The sequence below is a fragment of the Dermacentor andersoni genome, chromosome 10, assembly GCF_023375885.2.
Source record: "Dermacentor andersoni chromosome 10, qqDerAnde1_hic_scaffold, whole genome shotgun sequence".
In the NCBI taxonomy this organism is placed as follows: Eukaryota; Metazoa; Arthropoda; class Arachnida; order Ixodida; family Ixodidae; genus Dermacentor; species Dermacentor andersoni.
Genome location: NC_092823.1, coordinates 132,031,118 through 132,052,484, shown reverse-complemented (window position 1 = coordinate 132,052,484; position 21,367 = coordinate 132,031,118). Strand labels below are relative to the sequence as shown.

The 21,367-nt window shown below is 41.7% G+C and overlaps 2 protein-coding genes across 8 annotated transcripts in view; both read right to left on the bottom strand.

The window, feature by feature from the left end:
- The window catches only part of whd (carnitine O-palmitoyltransferase whd), a 43,474-nt gene extending 24,764 nt beyond the window's left edge, over positions 1-18,710 (bottom strand). For 2 of the 6 annotated variants that reach the window (XR_011890681.1, XR_011890682.1), the window contains exons 1-3: positions 18,078-18,710; positions 15,206-15,665; positions 608-837 (exon numbers count right to left, since the gene is read on the bottom strand). Coding sequence is in view for 4 of the 6 variants with exons in the window: in XM_055078207.2 (XP_054934182.2) it covers positions 608-837; positions 15,206-15,665; positions 18,078-18,370 (983 nt within the window). In the remaining 2 variants the exon portion in view is untranslated. Of the gene's footprint in view, positions 1-607; positions 838-15,205; positions 15,666-16,763; positions 17,056-17,414; positions 18,052-18,077 lie in introns of those variants that run through there. The other 4 variants (XM_055078207.2, XM_050192781.3, XM_050192780.3 and 1 more) reach the window with 4 other exon arrangements.
- Positions 18,711-19,845: 1,135 nt separating this feature from the next.
- Positions 19,846-21,367, bottom strand: part of ArfGAP3 (ADP-ribosylation factor GTPase activating protein 3) — a 34,013-nt gene continuing 32,491 nt past the window's right edge. Inside the window, exons 9-10 of one of the 2 annotated variants that reach the window (XM_050192777.2) lie at positions 20,147-20,167; positions 19,846-20,038 (exon numbers count right to left, since the gene is read on the bottom strand). In XM_050192777.2, the coding sequence (XP_050048734.1) occupies positions 20,159-20,167 (9 nt within the window). In that variant the 3' untranslated portion in view covers positions 19,846-20,038; positions 20,147-20,158. The remainder of the gene's footprint in view (positions 20,039-20,146; positions 20,168-21,367) is intronic. The other variant, XM_050192775.2, reaches the window with a different exon arrangement.

Genomic DNA, 21,367 nt, shown 5'->3' with positions numbered 1-21,367 from the left:
GTAGATGGAACCATCTAGGTTGCCAGGAATAGCAGAGTTTGGAAATTCTTGGCAAGGGTGAAGCGGACACTTTCTTAACCATTCAGTGAGCTTCTCTGCAATGCAGTTTTGCTAACCAACATGCATAACTTGTATAGCTTTGAAATGGCCATTGTTCAAGTATTCAAGTTTAAGTACCAGTATTTATAATAGCTGCAAGTACGGTGAACAAGAGAACAAAAGAGACATCTTCCAAAGCACAAGCAGCATAAATTTGTTGAATGAAATACTAGCCCTCCTACGTTTCAACACTGTACTATAAGAAAGCTAGCTAAACAATTTACAAAAAGCCTGTTATGAAAATAGTCACAAATATGAGAGGGCAAACAATGGCCATCAGAACAGTGACACTTTCTTCAAGTGTGCAACTTTACTAAAGTTGCACACTTGAAGAAAGTAAAGCTAGCAATACTAAGGGGAAGCAACCAGCTAAGAGGCAGAAGTAGTACTTCGTCTGAATTAGCATATCCAAAAATTCTCACACTGCGCAAAGCAAAAACTTGATTCCCAGCTGAGATGCTGCCACTCGTTGCCCTTAAAACCAAGCCAAGACTCACATAGACCTTACCGCTGCAACTTGACAGCAATCCCACTGCGGAACTCAGCTGCCAGTGCTTCCATACGCTTGTAGTTTGCATCATCGAGCAGAGGCCGCACAGACTTAAGGTAACGCTGCATGGTGTCATCTAGCGATGGCAGTGGTAGCTTGGGCAGTGTCGACTGGTAGCTGAACAACAGTGGATCCTGGCCCTTGAGCAACTTGACAGCGCAGAACCAAAGCTGTGTTGGCAAGGACACCTTTAAATAAAAAAGAATGCAAGATGGGTGTTTTGGCCAACTACGATAATTGCTCGCACAATGATCACGCCCCCACTTCTGTCATAAATTTTGTTTTTCTCAACTAATGATCACACTCCAAACTTTAATGTTTTGTCTACACTTTCTTCCAAATTTGTCTGTCTTGGTGGACGGATGAATGAATGGAGTTGCTTCACCATGGAGCAGTATGCTAGTTACACAGCTGCCTTCAAACTTAAGGCTAATGAGTATGTACTGAAACACCGCAACGACAATGCTGGCAGGAACTTGAGGTGGTGGTCCTCAAGTACATAACAGATCTCCATATTAAAGGATGCACCATAACACAAGATGATACAGAACTAGGCGCAAACAATTGTGTGGAGGCAAGGAATTCTGGTAAAAGACATCTACACAAGCAATGGATGGATAACACAATGGAATGGGAATTACAATGGAATAGGCTATTACAACAGTGGACGCCATGCCAGAAGTTCATGTCCACCTATGAAGATAGAGTGACAGACTTCAGCGCTTTGTCCCCGAGGAAAAATGGTTCCTCTTGTGGCAAATTACAAACGCTGACCAACCTCCACTGAACTTTGGCATGCCTTGAAGTGTAACAGTCAGGAAGAAGGGTGCCAGGTGTGACATAATCAAGACATCAAGTGTGTAAAAGCAATGGTGCACAGAGATGCTGTCACTAATGATAGAAGTTTTTGCGATGTTGAAAAGGAAAACTCTTACAAAGGGAAACTTATTTCATGGTATTCATGCCCAAGCACAGGAGAAGGGATTGATAACAGTGGACCTCATGGTTATTTGGAGCAAGCCTGTTTTGGGATGGTGATCAGAAGCGATTCTGCATCCTTTGCTCCTTGTGGTGAACATCTTTTGTGGTCACCTTGTGGAAAGATTGCACAAAAATGCAGAAGCTATGCATCAGTGTTGCTGTCACTGCTACAGCCTCTTGACATGTCCTTGAATAAGCTGTTCAAGAACAAAATCTGAAGGTTTATGCAAAATTGACGGCCACATGGTAGAATGATTTGATGCCGACCGGCAAAATCAAGAAGGCCCTTGTTAGAGGTACTTTGTGCCTGGATCTTAGGAGTGTGATCTCCAATGAAGTGGTCGTCAAGAGTTTCAAAAAGACAAGGGTAGTGAACATGCTGGGTGTGACCAAAGATTTAATGCTGTAGGACTGTGATAATGCATTGAGGCTTGACATTAGCCTCTGACATGGAAGCTTATAGCAATGGCAGTAGAGATTCAGACTCCAAATAAGTGCGAGTAAAGTAAGTGACTGAAACAAGACAGAGAGAAATCGAAAAAAAAAAAAGCTAGGTGCAATTTGTGCCATTTTTATTTATAATTAATTTATTTGATACTACTGTAGGCCTATTCGGCCCATGCATGGGGGGGGTGGGGGGGTATATTATACACTGATAGTACCTGGGGAAAAAAGAGTTATAAAAAACTTAGTAAAACACTATAACAAAAAATTAGACAGCAAAAAAAAAAAGAAGAAGGAAAGAAAGAAGAAAAAAACATGGAGCATACAGCAGATCATCTTAACTGTTTAGCAAAGCACAAGCACTTCAAGAGAATTAAATTAGTGTACTCCCAAATCACTTCTGAAAGTCAATTCCTATCTTATATTGTGCATGAAAAAAAAGCTGTTAGCTCCTTTGAAATGCTTTCGTTTAGCAAGAACTGTCTACAAGGAATGGCTGCCTGTGTGTTTTGAGTGTCTGGTGTTTAAAAGGACTGACAACCAATTTTCATGGTAACCATTTTTTTTAGTGCAATGGAAAGCTTACCAGTCAGAGTGTGTAATCATGAAGTTGTAACGTGGAAAACATTGTGGAACATTTTGTATTAGAATTTTTTTAATCTGCAGTGAGTATGTAGCCATTCACAGGAAGCGTGCTGGTAAGAGTGATAGGTGAGCGCGATGGTGATTTTACGCCGGCATTTTTGGGAGGTAGATGACAAGTGCGGCCATAGGTGTGAGAAAGTATTTTGTTTATCAAGTTGATGTTCCTGCAGTTGATGTTTTTCGAAGTACTAAAGTATTTCTGTGATAACAGCTATGCATTCTCGTGGTTTCCTGTCCAACCGCTTTGGTAATTGGATCAAAAACGAAACCACGCTTTCACACGTGATACGCAAATCAGTGTGTTGCCATAGCCATGTGTGCACTTTTGATATCCAAAGCATAGAATAAAGCGCAACTGTCTAATAATATACTAACTGCAATGTTAAGAAATAATTATGCTGTACTTAATAACAACCGACTTACAGTAATCTCATTCAAATGCATCTGAAGTATCAAGATTTCTCTGCCAGGCCTAGCCATCTAATGGTTTTTGAGACTTTCTTTGCCAATTAAAATTATAATTCTTACTTAAATCACAAATAGTGTGCTAGGTTTTATCACTATAAATCATGGTTTTCCATCAACGTCTCGCAACACATTCTGGCCAATCGTCAGTCCTGTTAAGGGACAAAGATAAGTAGGTCTAACAATCTTCACGTTACCAGTCAAAACATTGAACCAGCAAATGGCTGAGTTGCCAACAAAATGCAAAGGTGTAAATTTATTACAAAGAAAAGCCTTGTTTAAATTATTTCTTTAGTAATGTCTATAGTAGCTGTATTAAGAATTCCGACCTGCAAGTTGTTCGATTTCGTTCTCAGTACATAAAATTTTTCCCCAAAAATGTTACCGCATGCAATGAACACAGCCCCAAGTTTGTATCAGCTTTTTAGATAAAAAATAAGTGTGATCACTATGCAAGTGAATAGAGTATCGATATTTATTCTGTTGAAAGGAACAAGCAAACATACTTTTCTAGGCAAAACAGTACCTGCACTGTACAGCACTGTCATGCATACTTGAAAGTACCTTTCTGGGTCCTATTCATAATTCATAGGCAGATACCAATTCTGACCCCATTTTTCGATCAGTTATGAGCAGATATTCACACATGTCACTCCTTTCATACAGGGCGTACTGTCAATGAACATGCGCGATTTCCAAGTTTTTGGATAGCATCATCAGCAGGTGCCACCTAGGTAAGTTGCACATCACACCTGCAATGTAGGGCTTCAGGCACTGACATACACCTTGAAAAGCATACAATCATTACATTCCACGCAACAAGCAATGGAATGAAAACTGATAGGCATAACATTAAGAGACAAGAAGACAGCAATGTAAGTTAACAGAGCAAGCAGAGGAAGCTGATGTTCTAGTTGACATTACAAGAAGAAATGAAGCTGGGCAGAGCATGTAATGCATAGTGCAGATATCTGGTGGTCTATTAGAGTTGCAGAAAGGGTGCCAAGAGAAAGGAAACGCAGTCTAGGACAGTAGAGAGTTAGGTGGTTTGATGAAATGGGGAAACTTACAGGCACAAATTGGAATCACCTATTACGTGGCATAGGGTAATTGGAGATCTCTGAAAGATGCCTTCGCCCAACAAAGTGTGCGTAAAATAGGCTGATGGTGATTATGTCCAAAACCAGAATGAAAAGCTGCCTTAATGAAGTAGTTCCTATATATGGCCATGCAGTGGAGTATGAGCACACAAACAGTATATGAGACGTTTTTTTTTCTTTCAGCAAACAAAAATGAATACTTGAATAACTCACAAATGTTTGATAATTAACTAAATCATTAAATTAACTTACTTTAATTAATTTAATTTACAGCACACATCCCAATTTACTTATTGTAGCCAGTGACTTCAAGTCATATCAACTTGAAATGCATTCTGAGGATGACGGCAGTTTTGAGATAAGCATTCCAAAAGGTTGCGACAAAATGTATTAGTGTTCGAGCAATTTTTGAGCTTCAATGCATAAAAAGGTGTTTTAGAAAAAGTAAGTTGAACAATGGATTTTTACAGCAAGTTTGACAGCGCTTATATTAAAACTAGTGTTCATTTGAAAATTTGTCCCAAGTGGGTTTCCCTTATAAATCACTGGCTTCAATTCATGACTTGTGCAGAGAAGGATTGGAATGATATATTGAAACGATGTGTGCACTAAAGTAATTACTTAAAAGTTGATTAGGTAGTCAAATATTGTTAATTATTCAATGATGCAGTGTTACTTTCAGTTTAAATAATGTCGGCTTCGAGTAATTCAGCTCAGTAAGTAGATTTGTGCTATGTGCCACAGGCAAGTTCTTTTATAATTCTGCAAAAGGATAGACAGTTGGGCGAGTTGGAGTCGCTCGTCCTGTCTGCTCCTTTCTGTGTCCGTGTTTCACTTCGCGCTAGAAGCCAAAATCTTTTTATAATTCTATTAACATTAGAATAAAAGCACCCGGTATAGTTGCATGCTACATCAACAGCAGTTAGCAGTGACATATGAAACACGTCAGTGATGCCAACAGCTGCTAAAATGCACAGGCAGTGCAAGTGGTGACCTGCTGTCATTTGATCATATTTCATTTTTGAAAAATTGTACACGCCTGTGGCATTAAATCCATCATTCAGAACAGCCTGTGTTGCTGCTAATACTGCCTCATACATGAGGTTTATATGCTCTGTTTATAGAAGGTACCAGCACAATTTGACTTAAATAAAAATCAGGAAGAACACAGCTATAAAGTTCAGCATAATTTTTTTTTCCATTGGTACAATTTTGGAATTCGGCACATCCTCAGATATAGTCTGAGCTGAGCTGCATTGCTAGTTCCTCTCAAAAAGGCAACAGCAAGAGCATATTTCCCAACCAGTGAATATTAGTGAAGTGGCAATCTCCTAGTTATCTGACTCAAAGTGAATGTCTTGTCACATGAAACACATGGTGGAGCGGAAAGCATTGTTTCTCTCAGCATTATCAGGATCAGATTGAAGCAATCAACACTACAGACCATTGTGAAAGTCGCCTCTCAACAAAGTCCATGTGTGAATATGCTGCAATAAATGAGAAAGTTAAAAGTGCAAAGAAGACACCTCACTGAATGAGGAGGCAAGCATGCTTACACATAGTCTTATGATGCAGACAGCAAAGGATGAAGTGCAGGCATGAGCCATGCAACACAAGAAGTGGTATGCAAGATAAGGAGTGGAATGTAGATAAGAAGTGGAATGTAGATAAGACAACAAAGGAGAGCTGCTGCTTGATGAATCAAATGCGGAAGTCACATTCATCGTGAATGAGTTGCAAACTTTGTTCCCACTAGGTACAACAGAAGGGAAAAGTGCGATTGCTCCAAATGTAGCATGAAGTAACAAAGGAAACCCAAACAGGTTCCGCAGAAAGAAAGCTTCACAGTTGAGCAAAAGTTTGTCCTGGTTTGAGATACGAACCTGGGACCAACACCTTTCAAAGATGTCACTCTACCACCTGAGCTAACCAGGAGGCTAGGAGATTGCACCGCCCCAACAAATAATTAGACAACTCAAACCACAGGTACCCCTGAATAAGGCCAATCAGTTCTGAAGAATTCCGCAAGTAGAGGAAGGTTTATGAAAGAGCGGGTTTCCTTTGTAACTTCGTGCTATGTTATGGTGGATGACAATTTTTCCTTTCATAAACATTCCTCCACTTTGCGGATTTCACTCATTTGCAACTCATTAGCAGGTTACACAGAATTTCTTTTTACATTCCCTGATAAAGTGGGTTGAACAAGCAACAGTGCTGAAAGAAAATGCTGGACTTGGAAGCTACCCAATGTAAAGTGCTATCTCAAGTGTATCACTCACACACCAATACAAATAAAGAAAGGTTAAGGGAAAAAAAAATTTTTTTTTCAGGAATAACAAATCAATGCTTTCTTTTAAAAAGTACACTAAAGCAAGGTTCCATCTATCAAGAAACTCTTCCTTTCATCATGAAATAGAACATTAGCCCTTGAACACGACTAGAGTAACTTAGAAGTACAGAATGCTGGGCAAGTTGATATTCCATACCGATGTAAAAAAGAAGGGATGAGAAAGGAACACGATAGGCGTTTCTTTTCCGTCCCTTGTTTTTAGAGTGCAGCTCTTTATAGCCCATTCCTGTGGCGAGTGGCAGTGGCAGCAGCGCAACCGAGCGTTGAGAAGAATGAAAGCGAACACGGAGCGCAGCGGTAGATGAAAGAAAGGCCATGGCAATGAGAGGAGGAGGAAAGTGCAGCGCAGGAGGAGGGTGCAGTAAAACCATGAGGCAGAAAGCGGAGGAGGTGTGGAGAGGAGATGGCCTGATAATGCACTGAGTTGCCGGCGGCCACGGCACTCGCAGCCGCATGGGTGATCTCATCTGAGCTTCCAAAGGGAGGCCAGGGTGCTGAGAGGTGGCGAAGGCTACACTTGTCTGCAGCGTCTGCTGCTGAGGTCAGTCTGCGGTACTAGCATGTATGATGGGGATCACTGCTTCTGCAAGGGGCGATTGCGAGCAGCTACGAGTAAGGCTTGATGTGACGCTCCCTTGGGTGTTGTTGCCGCTGACACTGGTGACACGACTTCCCTGCGATGAAGGCCCACTCTCGTCGTTGGTGGAACGAAAGTGTGAGAAGAAAAGCGTAGTGCTGTGCAAGACAGGCTGTGCGGCAACAATGGCGACGATGGCTACGATATGGCGCCAGAGTAGCGCGCGTCGTCTCTATGGAAACAAAGCGCTACATGAGTGGAGGTCTGTCTGCAGGAGCTGCTGTGAATCGCACTCATGCGTCACCCACGCGCTGCCTCTCGCGATCTCCTGATTAGCGAGGCAGACATGCCACACTTTTCTCCGTTTGTAATGTGCTGCACAAGACAGATTGTCCACGCCAGCCAATATATTGCGAAATGAAAACGCGTATAGAGCTGCGTTCAAATTTCGCATTAGGGAGTATCGTAATTGGCGGTGAAATTTTTCCCGCTATTTTTCGTCAGACTAAAGTAAAATTCTTTTTAGCAATTACACCTGATAGCCTAGTAATCATAATAGCATTAATCAACACATGAGTGAGCGCCTTTGCTTCATGCATATACAAATCGGCACATGTCAAGTACTACTCCTAAAATGAAAACTTGACAGATGCCCACTTCCATTTTACGATACAAAGCAGACTCATGTCCTTAAACCACCAGAACATTAGCATTCAGCCATATCATAAATAATACGAGAAGGTAAAATTGATTTTAATAATGACCAGGCAACAAGAAAAGGTAAAATTCATTTAATAATGACCAATGATACCTTCAATACAAAAAAAAATAAAGAAGGGATGTCCATCCACAAAGAAATAGATGAAGTGAATAAATAGCAACTTCTGAATTATTCTGCCAGCCATTAAGGCAAGCATTAACACTCCCTGCCCCCCCCCCCCCCCCCCTCACCCCTTTTCTTTCAACATATACCCAAGGAGCTTTCCATTCAATCCAAACTTACACAAAAGTGGTTTTTTAGCCGCCTCTCTTAGCCCATTCACTTGTCAATACCCAGCAACCCAGCTGCCTTCTTAAACGACACACCCAAACGACACACAGCCAAGGCTCCAAAAACAGCTGTTCTTTTCTATGCAAACCCACACAGGGCAGTGGAGACACTTGGCTCCTCCTAGCAAAGTGACATCCGGCCAAACAATGAACGTACACAAGATGAACTCGATAAGCCATTGTTTTCAAACACAAGAGAGGGAGAGAGCGTGCAGCTGTCATGTGCCAGTACATTCTCCAGCTCTGGCAGAGGACCAAAAAAAAGAAAAAGAAGAAAGGTGCCCGACACTCGAAGGAAAAAAAAAGAAACATCCAGGTATAATTATGCTCGGCAGTAGGAAAGTATGGCACTTCCTGGAGTCGGCAATGAAGAGGACGACTCTAGACTTTCGCTTCTTCCCCCTCCTTATTGCATTCTCCTGAGGAAAGAGGAAATGTGTGCAGCAGGAGGGCTTTTCAGACAGCAAAGTCGCTCTTCATGCAGCAAAGATGTCCCTTCCCCCCCCCCCCAGAGCCCCATTTTCCAGCCCCTCCTCTATATAATTGCAACAGGCCGCTGCTTTGGCGTACATGTGCCTGGAAATAGCCAGTGCATCCGTCTAGAACTTGGAAGAAAAAAAATAGTTGGGGAGGGGGGTGAAAAACGTGCCGTCTGCAGCTCGGATGTGAACAAACAAAAGGAGCTGCGCAAGAGAGATTTTCGCCATCACATGGCCATTGCAAGGTTCGCTCAAGATATGGTGACCTTGATAGCACCCCCACTGCAACCCCTGCCAAGGTTACTTTCGCCCGCTCTGGAAGCCAGCGGAGTGCGTCATAATGCCTCGGGCGTCAATACATAACGTCCTGTTATCACGAGATAAAGAGAGCGAAAGAACTCTCGAGGTTGCTGCAAGATCTTGCTTTTTTTCTTTTCGCTTCATATCCCAAGCATTTCTTTTCTTCTTAAGTAACACTACAGGCACGAGGTTCTCATCATAAAAGTGAAAGGTAAACTTCAAAAAGTTTATTTCCTGTACTTTTTTTTTACCATAAGCACACCGGAATACCAAACACAAAATACACCCCGATATGGCTTTCTTACTCGCTTGATGAATGCACCAGGCACTTCTGGTGTTCTTAGACGTATAAGAAGATAGTATCCGACGATCACAGAAACAAGAGAGAACTCGCAACTATCTTAATGACCCCCCAACCCACATTTTTTTTGGTTCACTGCAATAAATGCCCTACCCTTTTCCACCTGCTCAGACTTTATAATAGATGAACACCAATGTACTCTCAATGGGAACGTTCAATAATCCCCCCCCACCCCTCAGTGAAGCTCATAAAAAAGATGTTCTAAAGAAAAGGGCCTTTGCAGTTGACCTACCTGGAGAACCAACATGCATTAGCTATGCCAGGTGAAAATGTATGAGGCTTCTATATTACACATCTGATCAAACTTGAATGAAACAGATAAGCTCTAACTGTATATGTTAATGTTTACAATTAGAGTTCAATAAATTTTATCAGGCATTATAAAATTCATACATTACACTTGTGTATACAAATATATTGGCAAAAGAAAGTGATGCTGAAGAAAAAAATATAAAGTGCAATAAAAAAGTTGTATGGCACAACTTTTGATACTGCTGAAAAATGCCAGATAGGAAGAACAAAATGTATTCTACAAACAAAAATTATGACCAATAACACACTGTTACAGTGTGTTTCTTCTAAGGCAAGTTCCGCTAAAACTTTTATAACAGGTTCTCCTCTTCGAGCTAATTTCTAACAGCCGCCCGATGATTTCCAAACAAAAAAAGTCTCACTTTTCATGTCTTAGAAAAGGAGAAAAGCAAGCAATGTAATTGTCATGAAAGAAAAATATTAGGCAAAACATTTCACTTCCCAGTTATTTGCAGCTCGATTAGAGAGAATACAGAGCAAGAGCAAAATGTCTAAATAAGTCAGTACAAAGAAAATATCAAGAAGCAAGAGATTTATAGGTACCAACATTTTATTATACATTTTTTTTTTGTGATGCTTTACCCTTCAAGCATAATCATAAGTTATTTAGCGACCAGTGCATTTTTTTCCCGGATTTTTTGATGGCTAGTACTTTTTAACAGTTGAATTGCATTTTTATTACAGGTGGGCAAATATGAACTTTTTTTAATACAAACAGAATATAAATATAATAAGTATTGAATATCAAATAGTCATGCACAGACACATACATTTACAGCAGAAATATTTATTTTGACATAATTAGGTACCGTGCTCGTACAGACCAGTGAAAAAAGGAGAGCCAACTTTTGCAGACAATTAGGATCAGTTTTAAATGCAGTAGCACTCATTGTAATTAATAGAACTGCATGAATAGCCTCTAAACATCTTCAGAGTGTGGTTGCAAACAAAGTTTCCAATAATGAATGGCCGCTGTATGGCTAGCTTTCCAAAAATGCTAAATAAATGGTTGTTGAACAAAAATAAGAAGTTGTGGAAAAAGAAAAGAAAAAGCTGCTAAAGGATTTGTGTGCAGTAGAAACATGTAAGAGGGCCCTTGCAAGGAAAACATATCTGATTGTAGTATAAAAGATAAAGCTGCAGCATGACTAGACTGCAAGAAACACCACATTACAGACAAGTAAAGTAAAATCACACGTTGTCATGTAGGCTTCCACCTTGAATCCGAAAACAAAGCTTGCATTACCCATTTTGTTCCTGCATAGCTTCCAAAACTTTACTTCTTTCACTTCTGATAAATTGCTAAACTTTGTTTGACAGATTAAGAACAGTAACCGGATTTTACCAGTCAAGTTAACAGCAATAAATAATGTTCATTAATACTCATGCATCCAAATCTCATTTCATGCACAAAGTGATGAATGTTTTTTGGGGGATCAGCAGTATGAGAAGTGATGTGTTCATCCAAGGTAGTCTTTAATATATAGCTTAACATATTTGCCAAAGAAGAAGCAAGGTATAAAGAGGAAGGGTTACCTTTCCTTCTCCATACATAACATATTTTCATATATATACAACAAACATAACATGCAGAAATGATCTCACTGGGCAACTGCTAGATCAACTCGAATTAAACTTCCATCACTTAAGAAGCTACGCTATAGTGACTGTTTAGCACAGTTGATTTTTGAGTTTTTCATTGCTTTTCTTTAGCAGAAATGATAAAAACTAGAAATTATAAAATTAAATCATCAGGTATACAGCTATATAACCACACAATAAAAACAGATGCCAAAATTATGTAAACTGCATCTATTAAACGGTTAAATGGTTTCTAAGTGGACAAAGTTGATACACAGCACAATGCTTTATTATACATCCAAAAAAAAAAATTATCATGATCTTTTTCAGGACTAGCATTAGCAAAGTAAACATCTGATGCCAGTAAAATAATAAACTACATTTGTACACTTCAGGTGCTCTTAGAAGTGCAACTCACAGCACCGTGCTAGCTACCTTTAATGCTGAGTTCTAAACTAAGCACTTCAATTCTTCTTTTTTGTTATAGAGTAGTTTTTTACAGTGTTTTCAGCAACTCTGGTAAAAAAATTTGAGTGTCTAAATCTGAAACCTTTAATGCATTGAATTTCAATGCAACAAATCTCATTCAAATCTGTTCAGTGCTTGCCTAATGAGAACACTTCTGTGTTTTACATGTATCTGAGCAGAGGACAGAAGTGGCACTAAGCCTGCTAAGTCAACAGGCAAAGCCACCACTGCTTACTGGTCTGTGGAAAGTTACAAGAAGCAGGATTACTAAATCTAGCACTGGCAGCCTACTGGCAAGACCGGCAACCTTTTGTAAGCCTGGTTAAGACATGTGCATAGATTTGCACTCGTTGTGTAACCTGCAGCCAGCTGCTTTCCAGGCCCGATGGAAAATGAGAGTTGTACACACAATCGCGTCACACATGTTGTCAGGAATGACACGGTGCGGATGCAATACAAACTGCACAACGCCATGTATATGTAGAGAACCCAAGGTGTAAAGTGAACAGAATATTTCTATCCTGACACTTATTTCTTTAGCAGTGTTCATTGGTGGTGCCAATATGAGACATCTGCCACAAATCTGCAGCTTGAAAAATTTAGTTACCTTGAAGTGACGTTACATCGTCTCAGAGTTTCATCACAGGGCGTAATACTCCACTTCTTTTCAAGGCAACAGATAATTTTGTCATTTTTACTTCTTTGCAGAGACAAAAAACCTGTTCTATGTTTGCAAGTATAAAACTCCATACAAGAACAAAGTTACGACCGATTTCAAGAATCTGTGAAATCAGTATGGCTTTGCTGTTGTAGCCTCAGAGCTACTTTCTCAGAAAGGTTTTAACTATAATTACCTTTTTTTCTGCAATGAGTTTGACAGGATATGTGGAGTGGCAGAAAAGAAGCAGAGTTTAGAACAAGGTCTGAGAAGGAGCCAAGGTCACAATCATTGCATCCAAAGGCTCATGAGAGAAGATCGTGGTGGTTTCGGCCATGGAACAAGGCAAGATGAGAACTACCGTATGGGCTTTCATTGTAGCCACACACAAGCTTCACATGAAAAGCTTGAAAATATGTCTCTTCTTCAGGTACTGCAACCATCCGCACCACAAATATTTTAGCGAGAAATTAGGTTAATGTGTGTTTCTTAGCCTTGTAATGTGTGGAGCACAACTAACAAATAAAAGGACGCACCAGAGACAAGGATAACAGAGCACTCTGTTGTCCTAGCCTGGTATCTCCTTTTGTGGCTGCTTATTGTACTCAACACATTACAAGTTGCAATAGAATAATGCTTGAGAACCACAAACAGTTTATTTAGTCACAATTGTTTTAATATGTTAGTCCCACAGTAATTTAAGGCGCCTAACCAAGGCTACAAGATTGGTTATTATGCCAGAAATATGTTCAAAGAAAATATGAGAATGTAGATGTCTAAATCATTGCTGATAACATTCAGGTGCAGTAATGTGGAGGGTTCTCTATCTTCACTGTTTTTGCAACTAATGCATTTAATGTTGTGTAACTTTCCAAACAACCTAGGTGTCTTTCAGATGTACTTCATTTGGAACAATTAATTTCACTCCAATACCAATATATATTATAGTTGAGGCATTGATTGAGTCATCATTTGCCAATGTAACAAAACCCAATAAAATAAAAAAATTCGTGCTCTGTTCTCAGAAATCCGTTTTGACTGATGATAAAGGAGCAATATATTAAACATTAATTTTCGACAGAAAAAATGATCACCTGGAATTGGACATTATTTTTGTAGGCTTTACCAATGTGTGAGTTGCACAAATTCTACTCCTAATTGCAAAGTTAATTTTAGGAGGTAAAAAACACCATCTCTCTATGGGCAGCAATGAACACAGCTTTGCCATTTTGAGCCATGGTTGTATGTCAGTACAGTCTGTATTTAACAGGTGTCGATTTCAACTGTCCCAAACATCCTTAACAATTTGTTTCAACCAGCACTTGTAGGTTCCATTCTAAACAAAAAGACATTAACTTCTTTTAAACAACTTGAAAGCACAAAAAACAGTTCACCTTTTTACTTATGTAAAAGCAAGAAAAAAAAAAAAAAGGTACAGATAATTCCCAAGTCTATACAGTGCACTGAAGTGTGCTGCAAAAACAAATTTGTCACACGCCTGACCTTTTTTTTTTTCTCTTTCTGTCTATGCAGGCTGCTTTCCATCACCACCATGTACCAATTAGCTCAGCAATGCATGGCCTTTCACAATCAGTCAATCATATTCATGTGAAAAAGGTCACTTGTTCATTTTGGCTTGAAGAGCAAGTGCAGCTAATGAGAGCCTCAGAATATGCTAGCAAAGCATTCAGGGAATACTTTTCAGCAAGCCAGCTTCAGTGCCCACATGTGGTCTGGTGCTACGCTATGCATAAGCAGTATCAGCAGCTGTTCCAAAGGATGACAAACGTTTTGTTTGCTATGAAACCAGATGGCAGCAGAAAAAAATGGGAATGACATAGCTGTAGAAAAAGTCACCGCAGTCATTTCATGCCACAGTAAAGCACAGACTGAAATTGTCCATCGCAGCCCTCGCATGGCCCTGATTTTGCGCCGGAACACTATCACCTGTTGCAGTGCAACACTAGGCATCAATGAAGACAATTTAACTCCAAACTTTTCAGATTTTACACTTTTTTCATCTTCAATGGTAACATGCACCAGTTTATATGATCGAAATATTGAGGACACTGTGCTTTTATTATGAAGAATTGTGAACAGCTAGTTTCACTGACATGAAAATAGTGCAATAGGCAAACCCCAAATGCATATGTATGACCTCTTTGTTAACTGCTAACTTGACCTAATATCACGTTTTATGCAGTACTGCTAGAAAACTGTGTTGAGAGTACAAAATGTTGGTGCTTAGAGGTCTTTTTCAATACTGTCTATATAAGAACTGTATGTCGGTAAACAAACAGGTATAGCGAAGGCAAGAAGAGCCATTTCGAACAATAATCTGTTCAGGTAACTGTTTAAAACTATGCCACTTGTATTAAACCTTGCCTTTAGAGCAAAATTGAGTCTGTATATGATCTCCTACCCCCCAATTGAGGGTATGTGGTGACAGTGTTGCCCTATTCTCCTTATGATGTCACACTCTGTAGCTGGTCTATACACATTAGAAATTTAAAAAATGAAATATTAAATTCAGGGGTTCTAAGTGCCGAAACTGTGATCTGATTATTAGGCACACTGTAACGGGGCACTGCAGATTAATTTTGCACCTAAGGTTCTTTAATGTGCATTTGTATCTAAGTATGCAAAGTGTATTTGCATTCTGCTCCTATAGAAATGCAGCCGCTGTGGCCAGGATTGAACCCAATACCTTCAGTCCAGTAGTGTAATGCCATGACAACTAAGCTATCGTGGTGGGACACATTAGGAATAGAAAGCCACAACATACCTTGCTACCACTGCCTCTGCTTTCATACATCCATCCCTTGTACAAGAAAAGTCCTTTGAGGGCATATCTCTGTGCAAGGCTCCAGAGAACCCAGAGCACCAAGCTGGTCACTCCACTGGCTGCCAACCGTGGAAGAAGGGCTGTCGACGCACCAGCCGCTGTCTTCTGGCTGGATATGACCGACGCCAGCCGCAGTGTGAGCCCACCATCACGTTCGAGCAGAGAGAAGCCCGTCACGATGGAGAGCAAGAGGTACAGGCTCCGGTAGGAAGACGGGTATACACCATTGTAGAGGTTGGTCAGGAAGCGAGCCACACGTTTCTTCCACGAGCGCAAGCCACTCTGCCATACGAGCAACAGCACTTCACGGTCATAGTTGATGTTGACACCTTCGTGGGTGACTGTGAAGCTGAAGGCCACAGCTTGATGTGCCTCTGCCATGGCGGCTGTGGACCTCCTCCTGGAATGGAGCAGTGTGCACAGAAGGTGGGCTTAGAACTGAACTAGAAAAGGGAATACCTTTGGGCATGTTGGTTATTCATCGTGATACAAGTAACATAGCGCAGTAAGGTCGAGTCCAGGCAGGCCAAGCGCTACCCGTCTTAGCGCTTGTCCTGTCTCGACTTGTCTTTACTGCGCTATGTTACTTGTATCACAAAAAACTTAACTCGTATGTGCAAACTTTGCCAACAGCCTGATCAAAGTTGACCCATTCGCAAAAGTGTATGCCAGAGGACCGAGTAAAGCTCTATAAAATTCAAAGGTGCCAGAGTCCAATTGATTTCTGCATGCATGTAGGCTTTACAGAATTATCACAGAATGCAATTAAGTGTACTGATTGGCTGAGGGATTACTTCATTGGCACAGCTTTAGCCATGGTGCATGACATACCATATGTGACCATAGCAGTCTGAAAAACATTTTCTGTGGTTGATGTGCACCTGGTGAGTCAAAGTTAAGTTTTGTGTGAGTAATAGAGCACATCATTTTTTGGAGGTTTGTGGCACATATATTGGCCAGCGTAGTTTTAGCGAAGACTATACACGAACATGGTTAATGGCACACTCACAAGGCATATATAGAGATGGGGTCCAGCTTAATTTTTTCATGACCCTAGCGAACTTGTGAATCGAGATATAATTATCCGGCACTGAATAAACCAGCATGCTGCGGTATGATCCTGCAGTGCACAAAGCAAACTGCAAGAATAATGTCCTTACCAATAAAATCTTAACAGTGTTACCATATTCAAACCTATTTCCTCTCCAAATTTCCACTGGCCGGTAGCACATAATTTTAACTAAGCTTTAATTCACATTTGTGGTCAAACACTGTAATCCATGAATAAAGGCATATATGAATGAATGAAAGGTAATTTCTGAGCAGGAACAAAAACAAACTTAAACTCAACTATAAGCATGGCAGGCTTTTGCTCCTTGGGCAACACAGTTTATTAGAAATGAAATGCTGCAAACATGCAAGGATGATGCATAACACAATTAACTTTATATATATATATATATATATGAGTGTGAGCGAGAATACATGTACACAATACCTGAACAGGGGTACCATACTACGCCGTTGATATTACAGTGAAAAAGATATGCTGAGGCGCTACATAACGAAACCAAAACAGCACGTAACCATGTGCATAAGCACAGCAGATACAATAAATCAAGGGGCACTTCCAGAAACTCGCGCACCGCACACTCAAAGTCCCACAGGGCACGTGTTCCGTTGCTTCTCCAGCAAATCAACACAGCTCGAAATACGAAAGCTTTCAGCTTCGCGCCCATGGGAAAGAGTGAGATGGTGCAGCAACCAGCGTCAGAGCACGACGTCACCGCGCAACCTCCCCGTGGCTCGCGAAGCGCCGCCGACTGACTGTTCCATGGGAATGTGTCCAGCGAACCGAAAAGACAAGGGAGCAGGAAACCTTTGGCGTTCTCACCATTAATATTCGACCCGCCGCCCGGCAGTTATACCTCATTACATACTTCTTTCCTCATATACTAGCTGAGCACGCGGCCTGCCAAAGCTCGGTTGAGCTTCTACTCCAGCCTCGATTGCGAGGTGGTGGAACTTCGGAACATTGACACCTATTTTGGCATCCGATGTGCGCCGACAAAGTGGATAATAGAAGAAAACGGGCCGTTAACGAAAATAACGAAAGGAAGAGAGACGGAGGAGTGACGACCCAACGCACCTTTGGCTCCCCGAAGCGGCAGGAAGCGATCGCTCGACAGGTACTAGGGAGGCTGGTTGTAGCGGCGACGCACGCCAAGGGTACGCGACCAGCAGAGAAGTAAAAAGGCAATGTGTGGCTGTGGCCTTGCAGCGCGCACGCGGAGGAGGGAACCCACCGACGGGTTTTCCTCGCGCAGACCAAATAAATAAAAGAAGGGCGGAAAAAAAAAGGAGGGCCGAGGGCGAGCGGGCGACCTACTCCCCTCTCCCGACGTTTGCGCCCGCGATAGTGGAGCGGTCGTGCTTACGTCCACTGCTTACGTCGTTAAACGTCCTACGCGCTGGCCCTCGACTCGTGGGGGGCAAGTTAAGGTGCAGAGACGCACAAGAGGGGACGGCAACAATGCAACGTAGAGGTGACGGTCGTTTTGATGAGAGCTTCCACTACAGCCCGCGCCGTCTCGCAGGTTGTTATTTAGGCGTGCGCGTTCGGCCAGGCTGACGGCACGAATGCGCGGCGCTTATTCGGAGACGAGCTCGATCGCCGCCGGTAATTGATCTGTTTGGCTGACGACAACGCGTCCGTTTCTTCGAAACGAACTTTGGCCGCGGTGAAGAAACTAAACGCTTCGCTGGGAAAGGAGACGGGGCTGAGGCGCGAAGAACGCCGAGGCCAACATGCCAACGTGATTCTCGAGAGAAGCTCTGCGGCGCAGCCCAACCTACCGGAGTCGCAGCTGCGTGCGGAGGGGGTGTAGAAGCGCGTGCCTCTATTGGAACGTCGTCAAGACGCCGGTCGACACTGGACCACCACCGCGCCCGCTGATTTGAAGGAGCCTGGGCGCGGGATGCGCAGCTGTCCGAGCACGCCGCTGCGCCACATGCAACGCTCCGCCAACGCACGCTAGAGAGGTCGGCTACAGCCGCGACGACGGCACAAAACAAACACAGCGGCACCCGGAAATAAGCGCACATGCGTCGCTCGCTCGCCCGCCAGCGTCGACGCCGACGACGCTATGGGGCGCCACAACACCAGTGACATATGCGACGACTGTCACAGCGGGACTGGCTTGCTGCGCTGGATTGATAGCTTTTACATTTCACGATCATCATTTGCGCTTCGTTCATAGCTGAATTAGCTAACATAAGAGAGCTCTTCCTACTGCCCGCAACCATTCAGGCAATGTATGGGCGGGAACTTTAAACCGGGACAGGAATTTTTTTTTTGCGTATCCAATTATAGTAATTGTTCTAATCCGCATAGACTAAATGCACACATTAACATTGTATGTGCAGTGCACACAATAAAAGGTTTTCACAGTCTTCCCTTTCAGTTGCTTGCAGTGAACTAGCTGTCAACACCTCGAGGACTTGATTGAGAGGTGCTTTAGAAGTGCCAGTTCTGCATATCGATACAACGCCGCTGCCGTGATAAGACCCGCACTACGTATCCTTAAGTCCCCTATCTGACCCGGAACTTCCCGGATAAGAACACAAAAGATGTGTCTGAGCTCAGTGCACATCCCGGACCCTTGCTATCTAATCTATATAAATGACGTCTTCAGCCCTAGACAAGTGCACACGTTCTATTTTTTTGCTCCTTTTCTTCTCCGGGACAAGTCGCACACAGATGTGCCCTTTGCAGCATGGTTTATCGTGAACTACAACTGCAAGCAAAGCTAACATTTGGGCTCCAAGTTCAAGCAGTGATGGCTCAAAGCATGTGCCGTGTACAAGAGACCTACATATCTTGGATGACAAGTACCTTCAACATCACACTTTACATAAGATTTCTTCAGCAAATGCTGCAATGGCAAGCTATTCATTGCAAAATTTGACACTAGATCTTGGCAACCAGACTTATGCGCAGTTTTGCTTTCAGCTGAAGCTATTTTATAGCATCTCCACAAGTTTCGCTTATCATTCCTGGGTCTCCCACGTGCCATATTTACTTGATTATAATGTGCACTTTTTTTCTTTTGGAAATATTCATTAATACAGTACATGCGCATTACAATAGACTACGAAACCAAAAGTGCCTACAAGTGGCACCCAATTCCCCCTTTTTAATCTGGAAAGCCACGCTTTGCCATGCTTCATGTGTGGAGAGCACCTGCAAGCAAAAGAAGTTTTATTTCTGGATACTACCTATAACTGTTGTCCTAATTGCACCTACAGCAATTTCAGATTTTTGTTTTTGCAGAGCGAAGACAAGATGCTACTTCACTCTTTTACCATGAAAGTCCAAGGGTACGAACCATGAGCAAGAAACGGTACTAGATTCTGCATATAATTCTGAACTATAAAAATTGGGATGCTAGTTAGAATTCAGGGTATTGCATTTCCAGCCATGAAAAACTGGGTGCGTGCTACAATTGTGGGTGCGCTACAATTGAGTAAATACATAAATTTATTTTTTGTCTAGGTCTAAAAGAATGACAGCCACATAGTTACAAACCTACAAACGGCATGTTTATTTGCACTTTCAATAACGGCCTTCGCTGTGGACAGCCCCAAGAGACGCACCAACGGGAAGTGGCATGATGACCACTGCAGAACCATCTTCAAACTTCATCAGAAAAAAAAAAAAGAAAAGAAGATGAAACAGTCCCAAAGGCCTCTTTTTCAATAGCCGTAACGATCCTGAAATGAAACGGGAGCAAGGACTTCAGCAATACGCGCAATCCAAGACACAGTGCCCCATGCTCAACCCTTCCCATTTGAAGCAAGTTCAAGGAAGGCTCTCCTTACCGTGAGCACGGTTCACTTTCTCTGTTAGTGAAGCGCAGAGAAAAAGTGAGAGAAATAAGGCAGGCTTGTTAGTAATTGGTGGTTTTGGAAAGCAAACAAGTGCAATGACATGGAACACTGCACCTAACAGTGTTCATATATCAGCACTAAAGACGAGTACGAAAAGAACAAATATGACAGCACGGGTGTATGTGTTCTTTTCATTCTAACCTTTATTGCTGTTATAAGAATGCTGTCAAGATGAACAAACTTAGATAAATTAAGGTATCGGTACTGCACATCAATACTGTTCTCAAGACACCGCACCCACAAAGCGAGAAATGAGCTAGAGAGAAAAATTCACCGTTTGATGCAGACAAATGCTCCGGTCATAGAGTTTTCTACAAAGCTCACTGGAGGAGCGCTGGTGCTGCAATTTTTGCTTAGATTTAAAGTGGACGGAAGCATCAAACAGTCAGCAGTCGAGATAAGCAAGAGAGCTTTGGAGTACTGGTGGGAAAAAAAGCATGGAAAAGACTGATATGACCGGATCCATTACTGGCATAGGTAGCGACAAGGCATACAGAGAAGTTTTGAGGGAAAAAAAAAGGTAAGAAAAACATACAAAAATGCTGGAATTAAAAACATTTATAGCATACCTGAGTAACTTATGCAGGCTTGGTGACTATTTGTCCCCACCCCGTTTCAAAAGAGATGCCAATAAGTCATCATCATCATCATCATGTTGTGCTACACTGCGAATTACGGATAGTACATGGATTTGTCTAATCTATATGCTTGTGGCTTCAAAGGCTCTTGTGACATTATTTACTGCCCTGTATCTTCTTAAATTTTCAAGCAATCATACTTCTCTAAATGATGCACAAAGATAAAACGTAAATCGCCACACTTGCAGCTTCCATAAACAGCTATAGACCTGTTTCACAATTGCGGAGCTAGCTTTCCTGTAAAGCAGTCTACCCAACTGGAATGGTGGCATAGTCATTTTTACAAACAGTGCATACAAGCACCGTCTGCTAGTGTAAGGACATGGAAAATATAGACATAGCTCTCTCGCACTTGGTTCAGAATTCATGCACTTATTTACTTTATATTCATTTTCTTCTTACAACCAATTCATTGGATATAGTTGTTTACGATTGGTTTATATTTTACAAATGATTGCTTATTGTTCTTTAGATTTTTTTTTTGTCTCCCACTGTATGACTTTCTGTTTTGTTC